This window comes from Carassius auratus, chromosome 1 (genome assembly GCF_003368295.1).
Source record: "Carassius auratus strain Wakin chromosome 1, ASM336829v1, whole genome shotgun sequence".
NCBI lineage: Eukaryota > Metazoa > Chordata > Actinopteri > Cypriniformes > Cyprinidae > Carassius > Carassius auratus.
The window spans coordinates 13,404,753-13,425,370 of NC_039243.1; the positions used below are offsets into that span (position 1 = coordinate 13,404,753).

A 20,618-nucleotide genomic window follows, 5' to 3' on the forward strand; every position below is an offset into this window, starting at 1 on the left:
CCGTTCAAGGGTCATTAAAACTAAAAGTAAGTAGAGCGGTGAAAGCAACCAATCGGGCGCAACCAACTCTGCAGATGCTGATTGGTTGACGCTTTCACTGTGCGTCGAGCACTTACGCTTATTCACGGTCACAGCTACGTATATTCTTCCAGCCTTGAGGAGCCCCACTTCGTCGACCGACCGATTACGCAAGTGACGTAGAATGTCCCAGGAAATATCCTGCTGTGTCTCTCAATTAGAAGCGCTGAAAGTCATTCAAGATGGTGTTAGAAACTATCTCCAAGATGATCAAAACGCAACTTCCAACCTACCTCAAGAAACTACCCATTCCAGATACAATCGGCGGCTTTGCGAGTCTCACAGGTATGTGTTTCAGCATACAGTATGCCAAAAGCGTAGGTGGAAAGTATGCCTGCATACAAAGAGCGATGTAATTGTCTCGGTTTTCCGTCTGTTAAACGCTAATTAACTGGTTGGAGGGGGGAAATGCAAGTTTTAATGATATTCCATCTAACATGCAAATTCTTGAGAAGACACTAAAGATGCATTGCACAAGTGGTTCTACTTTGAAATACAAAATATCCACACCAGTGAGTTTATGTCTAAGAAGATGTGAAGAACAAAATACGCAGAGCATCTGACAGCATGCTTTTCTTTATGATAGTATTAGAAAAGATGGCACAATAAACGCAGAACTGTTTGCATCTGTAAATGTGTTAAAGTAGTCTGTATAGACACCTAAATTAACCCACCATCAGTAGTTCATGACAGGTTAATTATCACTAAGGCACATGTCTGTAAGTACTGTTAGTGTGTTGATCATCGGATATTACTTCATCTGACACTTATCACAGTGAGTAGATGATCCCTCACTGAGTGGATTGTGAAGATTCATTGTGATAATTCAGTGTCCAATCTAAACTCTATGATGACTCTTGATCGTGTCTCAGTTTCAGAGTGGTTGCGGCTCCTACCCTTATTGGGGATATTGGCTCTGTTGGGTTATCTGACCATCCGGCCCTTCCTACCTAAAAAGCAAAAGCAAAGAGACAGTCTAATAAATCTGAAGATCCAAAAAGAAAACCCTAAAGTGGTGAATGAGATCGACATAGAGGACCTGAGGACTCCAAATGTTTGCTACTGCCGATGCTGGCGATCTAAAACGGTAGGAGGAAAAATACAGAGAATATATTTTTGTAGATTTAAAATGAATTTAAATGGGTCATATCATGAGAAACTGTAAAGCAGATCAATGTACTATGAACATATACTATAACAGGACCAAAGTCAAGTCAAATTATGTATAGCGCTTTTCACAATACAGTGTTTTGAGCAGCTTTACAGAAAATCATGATGAATTGGGACTTATTGGCACCAAAAAAATAAGAACATTATATTTAGATCAAAGAGGGAAAAAAGTATTATAAGAAAATATATGTTTTCCTAGTGAAACCAATAACGTACATGTTAGAAACAAGGGGGGAATTTATTATTATTTTTTTTTTCTACTTCCTATATCTAAGTGTCATTTTTGTCAAAAGCCTCAGGGTGCCTAAGAACTACTCTCTCTATCAGCGCTAAATTTGTTCTTTCTTATCTTGCAGTTTCCCGTTTGCGATAAATCGCACATAAAGCATAACGAACTGACAGGAGACAACGTTGGTCCACTTATTCTCAAGAAGAAAACTCTGTAGCCCTCCTGCTTTGGCCCATATTAAAAACATATTTTCTCCACTGAAAAGACCTGCTGTAATTTAGTTTGTTGTACTTACCCAAAACTATTTCCAACTTTTGATTGTGGTATCGATACGCATAGAGCTCGCAATTTAGACTTTAATCCTCAAGAAATCGTGGTTGATCTGAGAGATTAATTGGTAAATCCTTTACAGTAAGGTTCCATTAGTTCATGTAATGTATTAACTAACATGAACTCACAGTGAACAATACATTTATTGCATTGACAAAGACAGTTGTTCTCTGTTCGTTAATCTTTATTAACTAATGTAAACAAGCACAACATTTGATTTTAATAATGCGTTAGTAAATGTTGGATTTAACATCAACTAAGATCATAAAATGCCGTAGAAGTATTCTTCATTCTTAGTTCATGCTAACTAAAGTAGATAAATCAAGTTAACTAATGAACCTTATTGTAAAGTGTCACCGATTTATTATATTGATTACTTTTTGTTAAAATGCTCTGGTGTGTTTACTTTTTTTATACTTGGCAAATGTAGTAGATTTTTGTGTGCAATATACCTTGGCCATGAGGAAGAACAGTCAGTCTTTGTGGCCATGAAGAGTGTCTTTTCTATTCTTAATCTGTATCTAGATTCAGTTTGAACGTTACGTTGCCTTTTACTTTTCCTGTTTAATTGTCATGTGATAAAACGTTTTTATGAGACAACACGAAAAATCAAATTCTTTCAACTTTTCAATGTGAAGTACATTTATTGGGATTAGTTTTTGTTGTTTTTACTTATTTGCTATTTTATGCAGAATTATTCCTAAGCCGACAAGAGTTGTATAATGCCTGCTAAATTATTTTAAAGTTTCCAAGTGCTGGATACTAAACTTGACTAGTGTTTGCGTACGTAGCCATTTCACATTGCATTCGATTATAACAAAAGCTTTGGTCAGAGCTTTTGTTATACATTATTCATATATTACAATATTTATCATAATGTAACAAAGAAATGTGGCCTCTTTTTTTACTTCCAGCTGAACCAACATGCTGCGACAATTACAATTCATAATACAGGTGCATTCATTGCTATTCAAAATAGTTTGACAATCCCTTGTTTCGTTTTTTTTTTTTTTTTTTTTTTGTGCCACGTTTCATATTTGATGGCTCCTGTTCATAAGTGTTTTCATAAAAGTTACATGTATGTATGGTAACTGGTATGTGCCAAATGACTTTTATAAAATAAAAGGTAACCAACTTATTTTACATCCCTGATTTTTTCAACTCTAAATGCTGTTTTTGTTTTGCGTATTATCTGCTGTTTTAATAAATAAGTGTGAGTGGCGGATATGTGATGCCATGCTAACAGTCTGCTTGTTTGTTCCAAGTTTCTGTTTCTTTTGTGTACTTTTTCTTAACCACAATGGTGTAACTCTACCACACGATGCTTGAAATGTCTTCTCAGAAAGTAACAGTGCTGCCTCTTTGCATCTGATTTGCATTAGATAATATAAAAAGATATGCTTTCAAATATGAACAGGGGGTTTTGCCTTTCGTTTACTAAAAAGGCAAATGTCTTTCATTTTCTGCAGCCATACATCTTCAAATAGACTACACATACACCATAGAAATCAAGTTCTTAAGAATAGTCATTTAATTGCTTATATTAACAGTTACTGCATGAATCATTACAACTACTGTAATACATCACAACACAAAACCTTGTAAATTTCAAGCAGTAAACATAAACCACTAATACTATTCACAAAATAAGTTATATCACCAATTACCTTTCTCATGATTCTATAGAACATTCAAATACACATTTCATGAAAACGATCATAAAGAAAAAAATAATAATAAATACGGTTCATGGAAAGTAACATGACAAACTGTGCAATGGCGAGGTAAATCTAGGCTGTCATTCTACTAATCATACTGTCATACTAATAAATAAAATAAAAAATCCACTGTAAACACAGAATGTAACCATTTTTACAGCAGTATTTGACTGCATGTGTCACAAGGCTGACAAGATCCCTGCAAAAACACTGATCAATCTCAGAATGCAGATCCATGACTGTGTTCGGAATAGTTACTACACATACTTGTCCTACTATTACTGCAGTATGTAGAATACTGGGATAAACTACATTTGCCAAAATGAAATACTCTTATCCTGTAACATACTCAACTTGACCTTCCAGTTCCATGCTGATGTGAGTCAAAAGAAACCTCTTTTTCTAGCCTCACTATTTGTTTAGAATGTTAAATGTTTTTTTTTTATTTAGATGAATCAGCATCAGGTATTATGTTGTCATAATAGCATAATGATATCATTGTCTTTTTAGTTCATGCCACAGTGTAAGCCTAAAATCTGTATACTTTAAGAATGTATTTACACATTATATAAGGAATCATAATCATAAAATACATATATAGTTTTTCTAAAGGCCGAGGACTTTGACATATTATAAGACAAGCTGTGCATATAAATATAAAAATATAGAAGGCTGTATACAGTATACGCTGAACAGTGCTCAGTAAGTAGTAAGCTAGTATTCCATTACGAACATAGTCATGACAGCACTGACCACTACACGACTACTGCAGACTCATCTGTAATATATATATCTTATCCAAGAAATACTATCAACCCAAACATAAGCCAGTTAGAAAAAAATAATAGTGTTCATCCACCTTGGAAGGTAAAAAATGAGAGTTGGGCTCCTTCATTGGAAAAGCATCTGCCACTTTTGCAGTCTGACTTCAGTGGCTCGCAGCAGTGAGTTCGAGAATCCAGTTTGAAAACAAAAAGGATAACCAGCAGCCTTGGATGTCGGGTTGTCACTCCCCAGATGCATTCCAGACACATCACAGGGCACTCTCGAATGTCATCGGGGTCTCTGATGCAGATAAAGCGCCTTGACTGACAGCTACAGTTCAGAAAATGACAAGAAACACAAGCATACACATTCATTAAACACAGTAAAAATGATAGTACCATGCAAATGTCAGAGAGATTTCCTTAAGAAGGGCTAATTCATATTTTCACACAAAGCAGGTTTATGTATTTGAAGCAAACTGAATCTACTGGTCTCAGTCATAGAAGCTGAAGCATCTTGTGTTTTTTTAACACATTAGCAAAGTGCAATAACCAGCACTGTACAAACAATAAAACAAACACAGAGTGAAAAAGGACAAAGGGTGACCTGCTAGCATGCAAATTCAGCAAGCTGTAGTGACGCATCTCCATGTTCATCTCATGTCGCATGTTTATCAGAATCGATTGGCTGCTATCCATTGATTTCTGGTGGCAAGACACTTGCAGAAATCTACTTCTGTATCATTCACACAGCTATGCAGTTTAGATCGGACCCTTAATGCGGTTTCATGCATACCTCACAATTAGCACTTCTCATGTAAGAGCGACTAATGTTCATGTCTCTAAGCTACATTTTAGTGCCAACTCTGACTTTAGAATCCTGCCAGTGATTCCTAAAAATGTAGCCTAGGTAGGCAGCTCACTAGGTTGTATATGTTTCTCACCCCACTCAGGGTTCTTTGGTTTCCGCAGGAGTCGAGGACCGAGCAGACTGATGAGGAGCGCTCCAATAGGAGCAGTGATGAGAATGGACAGCACCGCCACAGTCAGGACGTCCATGCCGTACTTCTGCAGCTCAAGGTCATTCTTGGAGCGCGCCATGTCCAGAGCTGTAGAGCCTATCGCAGCCTGAAACCAGTCACACAGCATTCATAAGAATCTCATATGCATTTCATTTTTTTTTGCCATTTAACTCACCCATGTCTAAAATACATAGAAGGACTGAGTAAAAGATAAAGGCACAGTAAAGCAAAAGGTCTATTTGTTAGACTCGAGAAGTATACCTGTACTGTTGCTTTAGGCATCCAGGCTAGAGCGATGAAGACTTTCTCTTTCAGGTTAAAGCCGGCTCGCAGTACCACAACAAAAGTGATAAGCAGGCGTACCGTGAGTGCGATGAACAGGGCTGCTATACCCAGAACTGAGGACACATTACATTTGAGATGATGAACTTCATCTGCTATTTTACTGTAACGTGACAAAAGGGAATTGACGAACTGGGAGTATGAGACTCACACACAGTCGTGACCTCCAAAGATGTAACGATAACCTCCGCACCGATGAGACCAAAGAGAAGGGGCTGGAACACATGCCAAAACCTCTCCACCACCGCTTCCACTGGAGCCTGAAACACATTCAAATTAGACACGTGATCTGAGAAAAAAACAGGGAGAACGATCTATTAGTACTGACACAGAGAAAACGAATGCATATTAGGTCTGAGCTAAAACAATAATTTAGTTTTCCGCTCCAGATATACTCTTTTTTTTCAATTATACATTGATTAAACAATGTGGGTCTAAAATGTAGCCTTTGTAAATAATAATCAACATTTAGTTGACTAGTCACGCACATCCCTAGTGTGCTAGGCAGGAGGGATTCAGACCTTAGCTTTCCCCCAGCCTATTCCAGCCACAAACGTCAGCACCAGCGCACAGAGACCTCCTGCGCCAGGAATCCCAGCCACGTTACAGCCAAACAAAGCAAACACGGCCAGCCCCAACAACAGGAAGGAACGCTTCAGCACGAGATTTCCCTGCGTGGTAAGATAAAAGACACAAATCAACAACAACCGTGGAAACTGTTCCCCTGACTACATACATTTTTGGATCTCAACATGTACATTTCAAACATAAAGTTGTAGCTCACGTACCTGGTCTCTGCTGGGGAAGTAACGTAGAAAGTACCCTAAAGCCACACCAGCGGCCGCGCCACCTAATACCTCCAGCGGTCCCCTCAGCACATTTAACCACACGCTGCCTGCAGAGGGCGACAGAAAGACCACTAATATAAAATGAGACCACTGACACCAAGGAAGTCCATAAATCCTGGAGAAAGATCCCTACAAAATAAAAATCTAAAATTGAATAAATAGTAATAAATTGAAAAACTTCAATTGCATGTGTTAATATACAAAATGTAATAATTCATATACAAACACTATTAAAAGGGTGGTCTGTTTTTTAAGAGATTTTAATTTGATATAAAAAAAAAAAAAAACAATTTAGAATTTAGCACAATGTATTCTATCCTAGACGTCTTCCATTTATGTAAACACATTTTGAATTGCTCTGTCAGGCTGGTTAGTTATTGATATCGCAATCCAAATGAACGTTGAATCCAGTGTCAGCTGACTTGGCGCCAATGTTGCCACTGATCTCTCAGTTATCACTTTATTTTAGAAACATACTGTGTATTTGCTACCTTTTAGATATCTTTTGGCATACCTGTAGAAAAGGCTATACCCAAGCAGGTGGTGAAGCAGGTAATGGCGATGATGTCATCAACGCTGCATGCTGCCATGAGAAGAGTAGGTATACCCTGCTCTAAACCGTATCCTTCCTTATGCAGAAGCAGCATTGACGGAACCACAACAGCTGGAGAAACGGCCCCAAGAACAAACCTACCGAGCAGAAACGGCAGTAATAAGGTTGGTAGCAGTAGACATTTCAGAGAGGTTCTTGTCTTATCAAAATCAGCGGTTTACCCTAAAATAAAGCCCCAGACCCATGGAAGACCCAGTATTAAATAGGCGATCACAGCCATAGTGGTTGCCTCGAAAGTGAGAGGGCACATGGACAAACGCAGACACACAGCTTTCAGCTTCTTCAGAGCCTGAAATACACATTAAAGCAATATATTACAACAAAATGTAAACTCATTTTTCATACAGTCTTCAGTTAAGTGAAAAGCCTTTGTGAAATGAAACTGGAAATCAAAAAAAACAATATGGTGTTTGGTTGAAAGAGAATTCTAAAGAACATGAAGGCACATCCTCTCGGGTTAGCAACAATGTTCTTGGTGTAACTCTCCAGGGGTCGGTGGGGTTTCATACCTTGCCATCTAATTCCAGCCCAGCCTTGACCAGAATAACACCCAGTGCGATGTTCCTCAGAGAAGCAGACCATCTAACATCAATGTAAACCGCATCTGTCACCACAGGGATGTTTCTGAGGATGAACCCTGCCAGCAGCATGCCTGCGGACACACGCAGAGAAAACAACAGAACTGAACAACACAAACAGAACTTTACACTTCTCACACTGACAGTGAAACTGACCACTCTGGGAAATAAACGAAGAAATAACAGCGCTGTGGGAAAATTCAATTATACACTACTGTTCAAAAGTTTGGAGGCAGTAAGACGTCTCTTATGGCCATAGATCAAGGCTGAATTCATTTGATCATATAAAATGCTATATTACTGCGTTAGAAAATACAGCAATATTGTTAAATATTTTTTACAATTTAAAATGTTTTCAATTTTAACATATTTTAAATGTATATTTATTTCTGTGATTCTAATATGCTAAAGGTGGTCAAGAAACATTTAGCTTATTGTCAAAAAAAAAAAAAAAAAAAAGTTCAAAAGAATAGCATTTATTTGAAATGGAAATCCCTGTAACAATAAAAATGTGCTTTACTCTTACTTTTGATCAATTGAATGTTTCATTGCTGAACAGAAATATAAATTACTAAATAGAAACATTTTTGAACAGTAGATTACATTAGTATCAAAACAATTTAACACTTGCAATGAATTAGAATAAGAAGTTCAAAATTAAGGTTCTTGTTGAAGTTACCATCAGAATGACTTCATATTTAGGGCTATTTTTTGTAATCATTACAGAAATAGTATAATGGTTATATATTTTTAAACATAAAAGCTAGAATACAGTATGTACTGTGCCATACATATTGCATTCCATCCCAAACAGAGACATTATTTTCTTCCCTTTTCACTGAAATTTCATGACATGGGCGATAGCAATCAAAAAAGTTCCATATGCAGATTTCGCTCAAGTTCGATTCAGTCATGTGAACTTCCATGCCGACCAACAGAAAACTGTGCTGTGTGCAAGCATTGCTTTAGAAATCACTGCATTGTTAACATTAACAACAGTCAAAGTTTTTTTGCACGCATGATTTCACTAATGTAACCACACCTTATTGTTTTCAGAAATTGCTCATACCAAGTAGTGGAGGTAAAGGTGGCACATTTGGAAAACGTATGCATCCAAACAGCTTTCCCCCGGCTACAGAACAAATAAACAAGGTCACGATGCCAAAAAGGTTTCCGCCAGGAAGACATTCCTTCTCTGTAATGGACCACACAACCCCAAAGAGCACTGCAGCCATGGACACTACAAAGGGGACAATAACAAACAGATACTGTGTTCACAGGAATAAATAACATTTTAAAATATATTAGGATAAAAAAAAAAGGTATGTTAAATAGTAATAACATTTCATAATATTAATGTATTTTAGATCAAATAAATGCAGTCTTGGTGAGCAGAAAATCTTACCAACCCCAAACATCTGAAGGGTAGAGTACATGTAATTTCTATAGTTAGGTTTTAGAAAATCATTGCAACTTTTCGAACCTTTGGTGATAATGGTAGCTAGCAGGCCTCTGGGTGGACACGGACATAGTCTGCGCAGCCATGGGCAGCATTTGTACGGAGGGTCTGTGTTAGTATACGCATCAACTGAAGACACCAGTCGAGGGACATAAATCGTCTCTTCAGTCAGACTTGGACTGGGGCTCTCGGAGCGCTTTGGAACCACCAGGACTGTCTGACTGACAGTAAGGTGATGCTGCTGGAGAAAAAGAAGAGTGAAGAGAGGAGCAGTGATCTTTGGAGCAAAATCTAAATTGGCAAAAAAAAAAAAAAAAAGTCCATATGTCTGAGACTATACCTATTTGAATGGAAAGAAAGAAAGAAAGAAAGAAAGAAAGAAAGAAAAAGTTTTTGAAGTCTCTTATGCTATCAGTTATTTTATCAAAAATACAGTATAGTCAATAACATTGTGAAATATTATTACAATTTAAAATAACATTAGAATAATTTCCTGAAGTATCTGCTGGAAATTCAGTTTTGCTATCACAGAAATTATAAATTAACTAATATTAAAATAGAAAATGGGTACTATGAATGTCTACTAGAGAAATAATCATTATTACTATATAAAACAATGATTTTGTTATAATATTGCAGCCCTCTAGAGTTTGCAGAGATTACTATGCTCTATTAGTGTTATGCCATTTTTGTGTACATACATGTATGTACATGAGCAGCAGTAAAAAAGACAAATAAACATAAAAGTTATGTCAACATGGAAAACATGATAGGTACAAATTTATAGCCTGAATGCACTGTAAGTCGCTTTGGATAAAAGTGTCTGCTAAATGCATAAATGGTATTTAATTTAATGTCAGATGCAGATTCTATTCCACTTTGGCACATGGGTTTGATTGACTGGTAGCAGTCTATAGTTTTGTGACTGATGACATTGCAGAAAGTTTGAGTGGGAGGTTGAAAAGAAAAATGTTTTAATTTTTTTTTAAATTAAGCTTTTTTTATTATTAAATTAAAGAATGTGAAATAGTCTGATCTCTCAGTGTATTTTATTATATCTGAATGCACTACTGACTCTATGTACTCGATAAAGCATTTAAATGTTTGTTAATTTGTAAATTAACGATATTTTATAGTGTTAAAACATTTATATTGTCCATTAAGGCTTGTGACCTTTTAGCTACATACTGTAACATCAATAAAGGCAACTTTATATAGAACCAATATTGAAATAATATAGACAAAACCAGCATAAAGTGGGAGATTCTCACTAATAACCTACTTCAGCATGATTTCCCAAGCCGCAGGCTGCATCCTCAGTCCTCTGAGAGTGAGAGGAGGGCTCTGAGTGGGGTCTGGACTGAGCATCCTCCATGGCACCGAAGTTCTGCTTCATCCGAGCTCGAGTCTTCTAGCCATCGCACGCGATCATAGCATAGAGTCTATCAACTCTCCGTCTGTTAATATAAATCGCGATTGCAGAGTCCGCCTATCTATTAACTTCAAAGAGGAAATAACACGAATAGTAGAAAAGAGACCGACTGGTTTATTCAACAGGTTAATCGGATTGTGAGCGTACTAAACGAGACGCCTGGGCCATATGGTGCTTCTTCACTAGACTGAAGAGAGCGTAGCATATGGTCTCTGTAGTAAATAACTCACTGAATAGCATTACTGAGATCACAGTGTTCTTAGTCCAGGTGTTCTTATTTACAGCATCGTCTATAGTAAAAGTCTGTCCTTGTATCTTGTTTGTTTTTGATCCAGACATTGCCTTTTCTGTGTGATGAGTATAGTTTTTGTTATGATAAATCAATTAGCCTACCTGACATGAAATAATGAAACTAACAATCTTAGCTTTAATCGATAATGCCATCATATCTCATGCGGAAGTATCCGTCTGCGAGTGACTGACCGACATGTGCTAAGATTTACAGATACAAGAAACAAAAATACTGAACATTTCACCGCTTGATCACAGAATGCGCGGACAGATTTAAACAACAAGTCTTTAACCGGTAAAAGGCATCCGGAAGTGTTAGAATGACAGCTGGAATATCGTTTAACCGTACGTCCGGTCCAACCCTAATAATAGAAAGGTCCAATCCGGTTCAAGCTGTGCTATTTTTCCCAACCCCTGTTCTGACAAGTCCCACCTCCTGTGGAGTGATTGGCTAGATCTTACAGCAACTGTCCAATCACAAGACGTCGGGAGGCAAGAGCCTAGTCGATGGTTTATCACGATCACATAATATTGCAGCATCCACAATGTTTAATGCTTTATCCACATTATTTTATGTGCGAGGATTCCGGTCTCACCCAAGTTTAAAGGCTTACTGTTTTAAAATACTCATTGTTTTGATGCAAGGTTTCAGTTTAAAAACATTGTTTCTCAACCTTTATTTATGAATTTGTCTAATAGAAGACATTAATTCCCCCCAAAATGTTGATTACATTTGGCATGTTATAATTATTTAAATCAAGCAATTTATCTTTAAACCAAAGGTGAAGATTGGATGACAAGTGAGCTTGGCAATGGCATCCACAATTTTTACATCAGTGGCCAGGAATGAAAAGAAAGTAAGAAAGAACGATCAAGAGCACCATTGCAGCATTAAAGTTTTAAAGATAAAGAAAATCAGTGACTATGTTTCTCTGGAGGTCAAACTGTGTGCATGTTAAAGGTTATTTCATAAATTAAACAAAACATCCTCAGAGTCTCCATCCTCCATCAATGATGGCTTCGGTTCCTGTTACATAGGCAGACTGCAGGAATAAAAATTGTTCTATTAATTTTAGACATCCAACTATTTTTAATCCAAGAGAACTGCTTAAACAGCAACACTCCTTTTCAGTACTACATGATGTATTTTAAATGATACAGAAAAAAATATATACAATGGTTGAAGACTCACCTCATCTGAGGCCAAGTACACACACAGATGTGCCACTTCTTCTGCAGTGCACAATCTACCACTCTTCTGTCTGGCCATAAAGTCTTTAAAAGCCTGAGATGAAAGATAACAAATAAAAAAGGAATAAAAGTGTGTGTGTGTGTGTGTGTTTATATATATATATATATATATATATATATATATATATATATATATATATATATAGTTGTTTTTTTACATTTGCTTCTGTTGCATGACTTCAACTTGTGTATAATATAAACTTCAAGCCTCATTAACTTTCACTCAGAGCAGCACAAGCTTCTCTATAATTGCTCATCTCTAGCTGTGCTTCAGTTAGTTGTTAGTTGTCTTCCCTGAGAGCTCTAAAAGAGTTTTGCATTTTGAGAAAAACTAAGAAAATAAATTAGGCAAGCAGCTTCAGGTTACTTGGCTGTATAGTGCAATGTCTTGGTAATGGAAGCAGTACCTGTTCTGGATCAGGTCTGTCCTGAATTCTCTGTCGTAATGATGGTGTATCTACAGTTCCTGTAAAGGTTAAAAGAAGCAAAATGACTCATATACTCATTAGGTACAGGAATGTTTTCGGTATGTTAAAGGGACTTAAGTTAATATAGGAAACTAATCAGTAAAGTAGCATACCAGGGCAGATACAATTACAGCGGATTCCTTGCTCCAGGAAATCAGCTGCCACTGATTTGGTCAGTCCAATGATGGCAGCTTTAGACGTGCTGTAGACACATCGGTTCACAACTCCTGGACATGTAATTAAGGAGAAGCAATTAGGAGAGGGCAAACTTCACCTGACCTGGCATTTATCCAATTTTACCATCAGCCAAACTGGAGATAATGGGGATAATGCCAAGAGCTACATGGAACAATGTCAGTCATCACATGTAATTAAGAGCAAAGGGCCAAATCTTGATATACAACGTGATGTATTACAGCAGACCATTTATAATTCAGCATGAAAATGCAAATAGGTTGCAACAGAATATAAATATTTTACCTTTGATACTAGATGCCACAGATGCCATATTGATGATATTTCCAGATTTACGAGCCAGCATCTATATGGATATATGGGAAATCAATTAAAATGGGCAGACTGGTTAAAGTAATGTACTTCAAAACAGACAGCAGGATTATTACATTCATGTAGCTGTCATAGATCCCATGCTTATAATATCGCCAGATGTAAAGTACCGTTCAAAAGTTCAATACGTTTTTTTTTTTTTTTCAAGTATTTTTCAGCATGGGTGCATTAAATTGATCCACAGTGACAGTAAAGACATTTATAATGTTACAAAATGTACAAATGTTATTCTGTAATTTCCACTAATCAAAGAATCTTGAAAAATATATATGTTTTCAACATTAATAATGATAATTGAAGTTTTACTTTAGCACCAAATCAGCATATTAAAAACTCAAAAAGCAGGTGAAAGCAGGTAATGGATATTTAGTACTAATCACAGAACCAGTTTTACTAAAGAGACACGCATTACAATTGCATGTGATTAATCGTGCAGCCCTAATAAAAATTATACTTATTTGACTGACATTTATATTTCATTAAAAATACCCAAACAACAACAATATCTGGAAAGCATTTGAGTACATATATGATATCACAGGGATTAAGTAGTAAACCACATGATAGGCATCTGTTTTGTGCTATAAACCCAAAGAACAAAAAAGATGGGGATGAAAATATAATCTTTAAACATGAAGGTCTCTTCCAGGGATAATGGGAAAAAGAAGTAGTATCTTAAGGTGTTCTGGAATAATCCTAGACAGGAGAAGGACAAGATGACCTTAGGCAGGAAGGCCTTGATCATCAGGTACATGCTGCGGACATTCACGTTCATAGTAAAGTCCCAATCGGATTCCTCACAGTCCAGTATTGAGCCATGATGGACAAATCTGTGCCAAAAAAAAAAAAAAAAAAAAGAGTAATGAGAGAGAGTGTGTGTGCGTTAAATGAACAGTTCACCCAAAAATGAAATAAAGTCAAGCTTTTGTGCCATGTGTTCTGAAATGTGATTTCTGAAAGGTAAAACTAGGCAGGATAGACAACAAACAGAAATGCTGTACAACATTCCATTTTTGTGTGTCTATATGGCTTCAAGCATTGATTTAAATGAGAAATACAAACCCAGCAACATTGAAGAGCACATCCACATAGTCAAAGTCCTTGGCCAGGGCCTCCACTTGGTCTTTCTTGGTAACATCGACAACTTTGGTTTTGATCCCTAAAAAAAAAAAAAATTAATAATAATAATGTGGGAATAAAAGAACTTTCCAGGATTCAAAAGAGCATACAGAAGCCTGAGAAGAGAAACACCTTTGAACTAAAGCAATTTGTTTCCAAAATAATGGGATTATGTGGCAAAGCAGGGCAGTATGAAAAGGGAGGATAAAAAAGGCCCAAAAGACTTTGAAACCCCTTTTGTAGAAAAAAATCTTATATAAACATGCTCAAAGATCAAAGATAATTAAATTAAAAGCACACACATGGACCAGATGTCCATCACTAAAGTTAGGATTTGAGTTCAATAACAACTGAATTAAATCAAACAAACAAAAACAATCAATATGATTTTGTAAACACCACCATTATTCAACAGTGACAGTAAAGACATGTTTAAAGTCACAACAAATTTATATTTCAAATAAATGTTCTTTTAATCTTTCTATTCATGAAAGAATCCTGAAAGAAAATGTATTATGATTTACAAAAAAAAACACACACACTCACACACACACATACATATATATATATATATATATATATATATATATACAGAGTTGGGTATAACGCGTTACAAAGTAACGCGTTACTGTATTCTAATTACTTTTCGTGATAACGCAGTAATGTAACTCATTACATTTAAAATAAATGTAATTTGATTACAGTTACTGACGTCAATAAAATTAAGTTACTTGCGTTACAAATGTATTGGTAAGAAAAAATATTAAAGTAGGCTAAATAAATCAAAATGCATTTCTAATCACGTTTCGTGGCGCCTGCGTCAGTTATTGAGCATGCGCTTTAATGAATTACTGGAGAACTCGTGCTGTTAAAATGGACGGAGATTTTTGTTCAAGATTGGGAGGGAAGGTAACTTCTGGACAGGTGAAGAGCTGTAGCAGCGTGTGTGGTGGAGGAAATGCGGTCCTTGTCGACTGTGGAATCTCAGTCATTTAAAGACAGGTTTCGGCCCGAGCCCGAGAAGTACATTTTGATTGACAGCTTTTTAAAAGCCCGAACCCGTTTGCAGCCTGACATTCAGATGTGGGCATACACACACAGCTCTTTTGCATTTTGTCAACAATGAGTCATTTATACATGTTTTAACAATTTATTCATAACTAACGTAGACTAGGATACTTGGAAGTTGGAATAAAGAAATAAAATAAGTCCTCTGTAACATCGTAACATCTCAGCATTCTAAATAGACATAGACTCATTTAGCCTATAAATAAACCAACTCATCAATAAAAACGATCTTTTTTAACAGATTAAATTAAGATTATTTTTTAATTAAGATGGGTATTTGGCAATAACGAAATTAATATAAAAGCTCCGCCGGATTTGCTTCTCCACATATCAGCTGACATTTAATAAAAGAATAATGCAAACATTAGCGTAAATACTCAGTCCACATTATGCATTTAAGCCTTAATGGATATATAGTTATCATTTGAAAAACCTTTACTCACAGAGATTAGGCTAGGTCTACATGTTTTTGTGGAGGAAAATGAATGAATCCACTGTAGATGTCTTCAATGTTTTCCTGTGCTCACTGATGGTGATTATTCACTCATTATTCTCATTATAAACACGGTCAAAACTTTTCCACACCTCAGAACTTTGCTTTAGCTGCTGGTGCAACCAAAACGTATTTTCGCCAGAGGCAAGCCTCCGTTGCATCTACTCAGCATCCATTTCTCATCTTTCTCGCGCTAATCGAAACACATCACATGACCGCTCATTTACCTCACAAACCGGAGCGCAAGCCCGAGCCCGCTAAAGATGATATAAATTAAGCCCCAACACAAGTTTTTTTTACATCTGTATTTTTTTAATTGTTTAATTATTTTAAAATTAATAGTTTGGTCAAAACCGATTCCCTATTTTCATTTTTGAAACTTTTTTTGGTTGGTCCGATCGATTGTGCAATCGATTTTCGAACGAAAAGTGACAGCCCTATGCGGATATGGAGTATGAACTTAAAAAAACATTCGAGCGTTTGGAATATGTCTCCACAACCGCAGACATCTGGAATAGAAGCTTCCATGGAATGACAGCCCATATGTAGTTAAGACATAATGTAGATACATTTAAAAAGACTACAGTTTTCATAGGCAAGTTTATGTTAAGAATGTTAAGTTATAGAAATGCATTGGATTTTTAATTCAAGTTGCTGTTTTCATATTTCTGTAATATTTTTCAATCAATATTAAATTACGGAAAGAACTGAGTTTCACTTTGTTTGTAGTTTTTTTTTCCTTGTAGGTTTAATAGGTTTTCAAAGTAACTTGAAAGTAAAGTAATTAGTAATCTGATTACTTTTTACATGCAGTAATCAGTAATGTAATCAAATTACAATTTTAGAGCAGTAATTAGTAATTTGTAGTGGATTACTTTTTTTGAGTAACTTACACAACACTGTATATATATATATATATATATATATATATATATATATATATATATATATATATATATATATATATATATACACACACACACACACACACACACACACACACACACACACACACATATATATATATACATATATATAGTACAATTTTAAAGCATATGTTGTAAATTATAGTATGGTAGTAAATTACAGGGCCCTCCACTAATATTGTGAAAATGAATCTTTATAAGCTTTCATTAAACAATTCACAAAATTCTAACCTTTCACTGAATTAAGACAATTGAAAGTGGGGGGGAAATAATAATAAAATATCTCTGTATTCCCATTCATTTTTATACTTTTAGAACACCAGAGTGACTAGGAGCATGAAATCCTCCAGCCATGACTTCCTGTTCCACAGGATTAAAAATCTGAGGAACACAAAGGCCAAATTCCCTTAATCATCATAAGAAGTAAAACCAAAGAATATAGTTCTGAATTGCAGAACAAGATTGTTGAGCTGTAAGAAAAGAGCTAAAGCACTGAAAATCCACATTTCCACCTTTAGGGCAATACTTAAGAAGTTCCAATCATTTGAAGATGTTACAAATCAGTCTGGAAGAGGACGTGTGTCTGCATCATCCTAATGCACGATGAGGAGGAGAGTTTAAGAGGCCAAAGACATGAGATATATACATATATATATCAAACAGCCCCTACAATAAAAGTAAAATCCTCCTCGCTCATCCAAAAACAAACTCCAGTATATTCAGTTGTCAGGCATGCCTGGAACATCAGAAGAACTGGCTTCTATGGTCATATGAAAAAAAAAAAAAACACACACACACCGGATGGGTTTGGTGTAAACAGGGATAAAAATTACCCCATGCCTATGGTTAAATATACTGCTGGATCTTTAATGTTGTGGGCCTATTATTTTCTGCCGGGAGTCGTTACTTCAATGACAGTTTAGAGTTTTATGAATTTTTCTGAATGAAAGATCAAAAGGATGAATGATGCAGATTTATTCTCACAGCCATCTTTGCTCATATTCACCAAAGGTGCCAATATCAGTGGAGTGCACACTGTTTATAATCATTGTCACTCAAAATGTATCAAATTAGCATTTTTAGAATAGTCAAAAATCTGTTCAATCTGATCAGTTTGCAAAAACAAAATCGGATATGATAGCTTAACATAAAGATTGCAGAAATTTAATAAATAGCTCAGAAACAACATGAGAATCTTGTTTATGTTTATAAAAGTTTGTTTCACATAATCCCACTAGGTGGCAATACACAGCCAGTCAATGAGTTACCTGGAATGCCATCCAGCTCTTTAAGTTTCTCCCCGTTGATATCTGTAGCAGTGACTTGGGCACCTTCCTTGGCAAAAGCCTGTTGAAATGATGCTACAGTTAAAGTCAGTAAACGACAACGTGCATTATTAACATGACTATGACTACTTACTATTGAAATCACACAAGATGTTTGCTAACTTTCTCAATATCTGAACCTGATGTGAGCTTTTCACGATAAGATGGACAAATGTAATGAAAAAATTTTCATCAAATGCATTTCTCCTGATAACAGATATTTTATGGCTCAAATTGAGCAGGGTTAGTGCACAAAGCAGTATGGGCCGATGTAAAATCCTACCATATCTAGACTTTCAATATACTCCACTGGTGAGGTTTCATTTGAAGACAATTCGTTAAATGGCATTTGTTCCCATAATGTGATCTGCCCACTGGCTCAGGGCTACAGTGTTTCCTCAATCTGTATTTTTTTCTCATTTAATACTCATTTGAATATTCAATTGATATGGAAATGTATTCACCTAGCAGGTGTGCATCTTAACCACCTCCAGCGCTCTGCTGATAACGTGCTGTTGACTCTTAGAGAATTTGCCTAAATGATCTGAGACACTCTATGCTTCCCCCCTTAACGATTATTCTAGCATTTTCAAATTAAAAATGCTTGTAAAAATAGAAAAATAGGCTGCAAAGGCTAGAAACATTCTCCCCTCAAGCTGGTTTCAGCATTCTTCATAGAGTTACTGTGTCCAAGAATTCTGCGTCTACGCTTGACAGCCTTAAAATGTCATGTTGACAGCCCTTACATGGCGAGCTTTTATTCAAAAGGAAAAAAACATAGCAATTGTAAACCCTCAGAGTAAATCCATTTATTATATGCATCAAAGTGGCATGCAGGGCTGTCAATAAGCAACAGTAAAGTGCAGCAAACTTTTAGATTTGTAAGGAGGATGTGAAATCTTTGAAATGGATGTAAAATTAATAGTTACTATAGCAGAAGCTTTTCCAATGCCTTGTGCTGCTGCTGAAAGGACTATCACTTTCCCATCCAAACGGCCCATTGTCTTCAATAATAACCTACATGTGTAGAGAAAAAAAGCATATATTCTATAAAGGATAACACATTTACACGTTTAAAGTCAAACTGAACAGCTCGAAACGTCATGTTGTCTATATCCCAGTAACGTTATCCCGGTTTAACAAAGCCTACATGAATTTTATAAAGCAGTTCTCGTTTGCAGAAAATAACCTGATCATCTGTTGATGGCTTATTGTAGGTGATGAATATTCAGGAGTGTACGATTAATCCCGGAGCACATAGATATATCATGAATTATGAGACGTTCATTTGTTTATGTTTCATTATGTGTAGCAAGCGTGTCACGTGACGAGCGAATGAATTACAATAGATTTATTTTACTGTCTATGGAATAAACAAAAAAATCGCTGTTCACGTTTAAACGCCATTAACGCCATTAATGCTTAACAGATAGTCAGTGAAAATGTCAAAGCCTGTTTGCAAGAATGACGAACAGTCGAAGAACTTACTGACAACTTCTGCACTTACCGAAAACTTCTGTGTTCCAGAAAAAAAATACACGTGACGGACCAACGTCCGTGTAGTTCAGGCTTAAATTTCTGTCAAAATAAAAGTCATTTTAAAGTTTAATAAAGTTTAATAAATACACGAATGAACTAAAACATAATGCGACCAATTATTGTACAGCAAATACGTCAACACAAGGTATAGGAAACATGTGTTTTTTAAATATTTTTAAACAACCATAATAAGAACAATAACAAAAACAGTAATGCTTATCATGATGATGATAATGTTACTGGTGAAGTGATAATGCAGCTCTATTCAGAATAAAACAATGCCTAATCATTACACTAAAAAAAAAGAACTTTGCTCAGAGACTATTTAATCTAAACTGCCATTATTAGAAACTGCTAGGTAATTTTAATATCTAAGGGAAAAGGGGAAAAAACTATATTTTTTATTACTTTCACTTTTTCACGTATTATTATTTTATTATTATTGTTATTTATTTATTTAGTTAGTTAGTTAGTTAGTTAGTTAGTTAGTTAGTTAGTTAGTTAGTTAGTTAGTTAGTTATTTTGGCAAATTGCATATTTCAGAAGCACTAAGGATGAAGGAAATATACTGTAGATGGCTACTTCAGTGCTGCATGAAGTTTCAAGAAGATGGTGTAACACACAACAACATGATGTGTAATGGCTAGGTAATAGAGAACTAGCATTAAACAGTGTTACCACAGTTTAATGGGCTTTTATTTTGAAATAAACATGAACTTACATAACTTTATTTTTCTGTTATTTAAAATCTCAGAGTTGCTTGTGGTGCAAGGGTCAAGTATCACCATACCATTATCTTTGCTAAAATTGTAAAAGAGTAGTTCATGATTTGAAGACAATGAAGAAGCAACTTGACATGACCCATAATGTTTCTGTTTGATCAGGCACACCACTTAGGGTCATGATGGTCCAATCAAAATGCTAAAGGAAAAATTACTTTGCTTAAAGACTCTGCTCTGCATTTTCTGTCAATAGGTGCTAGGAGCCAA

General features: G+C 35.8%; 3 protein-coding genes across 6 annotated transcripts; 1 reads left to right on the plus strand and 2 right to left on the minus strand.

The window, feature by feature from the left end:
* Nucleotides 1–132: 132 nt before the first annotated feature.
* LOC113070208 (CDGSH iron-sulfur domain-containing protein 2-like) lies at nucleotides 133–3,055 on the plus strand. The gene is made up of 3 exons (XM_026243464.1): nucleotides 133–363; nucleotides 951–1,165; nucleotides 1,605–3,055. Exons 1-3 carry the CDS (start codon nucleotides 261–263, stop codon nucleotides 1,692–1,694), a joined length of 408 nt encoding a protein of 135 aa, XP_026099249.1. The 5' UTR covers nucleotides 133–260; the 3' UTR covers nucleotides 1,695–3,055.
* A 260-nt stretch (nucleotides 3,056–3,315) lies between these two features.
* Nucleotides 3,316–11,389, minus strand: LOC113069829 (sodium/hydrogen exchanger 9B2). Of its 2 annotated transcripts, none has more exons than XM_026243004.1 (12): nucleotides 10,434–11,389; nucleotides 9,176–9,389; nucleotides 8,762–8,932; nucleotides 7,624–7,766; nucleotides 7,276–7,403; nucleotides 7,016–7,191; nucleotides 6,442–6,548; nucleotides 6,175–6,324; nucleotides 5,805–5,913; nucleotides 5,573–5,709; nucleotides 5,234–5,417; nucleotides 3,316–4,620 (listed from the first exon to the last, which is right to left on the minus strand). In XM_026243004.1, the coding sequence occupies exons 1-12, from the start codon at nucleotides 10,545–10,547 to the stop codon at nucleotides 4,559–4,561; spliced, it is 1,695 nt and encodes a 564-aa protein (XP_026098789.1). In that variant the 5' UTR covers nucleotides 10,548–11,389; the 3' UTR covers nucleotides 3,316–4,558. The 2 variants fall into 2 exon arrangements, with proteins under 2 accessions (XP_026098789.1, XP_026098701.1); XM_026242916.1 differs by having other exon boundaries at nucleotides 9,176–9,392.
* Nucleotides 11,390–11,524: 135 nt separating this feature from the next.
* Nucleotides 11,525–19,670, minus strand: bdh2 (3-hydroxybutyrate dehydrogenase, type 2). 3 transcript variants are annotated; one of them, XM_026243297.1, is made up of 10 exons: nucleotides 19,598–19,670; nucleotides 19,020–19,107; nucleotides 18,034–18,112; nucleotides 14,222–14,318; nucleotides 13,881–13,989; nucleotides 13,073–13,133; nucleotides 12,706–12,819; nucleotides 12,533–12,591; nucleotides 12,067–12,159; nucleotides 11,525–11,917 (listed from the first exon to the last, which is right to left on the minus strand). In XM_026243297.1, exons 2-10 carry the CDS (start codon nucleotides 19,089–19,091, stop codon nucleotides 11,864–11,866), a joined length of 738 nt encoding a protein of 245 aa, XP_026099082.1. In that variant the 5' UTR covers nucleotides 19,092–19,107; nucleotides 19,598–19,670; the 3' UTR covers nucleotides 11,525–11,863. The 3 variants fall into 3 exon arrangements, with proteins under 3 accessions (XP_026099082.1, XP_026099152.1, XP_026099000.1); XM_026243367.1 differs by having other exon boundaries at nucleotides 19,579–19,602; XM_026243215.1 differs by lacking the exon at nucleotides 19,598–19,670 and adding an exon at nucleotides 19,280–19,394.
* Between the last annotated feature and the right edge of the window lie 948 nt (nucleotides 19,671–20,618).

Bases quoted from the DNA above. Each gene is read 5' to 3' on its own strand.
- bdh2 (XM_026243215.1), bottom strand. The intron at 14,319-18,033 runs GTAACTCATTGA...TTTTTTTTTTAG, and splicing joins AGAGCTGGATGGCATTCCAG to GGATCAAAACCAAAGTTGTC. The intron at 11,918-12,066 runs GTGAGTCTTCAA...TTATTCCTGCAG, and splicing joins TGTACTTGGCCTCAGATGAG to TCTGCCTATGTAACAGGAAC.
- LOC113070208 (XM_026243464.1), top strand. From the start codon at position 261: ATGGTGTTAGAAACTATCTCCAAGATGATCAAAACGCAACTTCCAACC. The intron at 364-950 runs GTATGTGTTTCA...ATCGTGTCTCAG, and splicing joins CGGCTTTGCGAGTCTCACAG to TTTCAGAGTGGTTGCGGCTC. The intron at 1,166-1,604 runs GTAGGAGGAAAA...CTTATCTTGCAG, and splicing joins GATGCTGGCGATCTAAAACG to TTTCCCGTTTGCGATAAATC.
- LOC113069829 (XM_026242916.1), bottom strand. From the start codon at position 10,547: ATGAAGCAGAACTTCGGTGCCATGGAGGATGCTCAGTCCAGACCCCAC. The intron at 6,549-7,015 runs GTATGCCAAAAG...CGCCCTCTGCAG, and splicing joins GGGTATAGCCTTTTCTACAG to GCAGCGTGTGGTTAAATGTG. The intron at 5,914-6,174 runs GTCTGAATCCCT...AATGTGTTTCAG, and splicing joins TAGGCTGGGGGAAAGCTAAG to GCTCCAGTGGAAGCGGTGGT.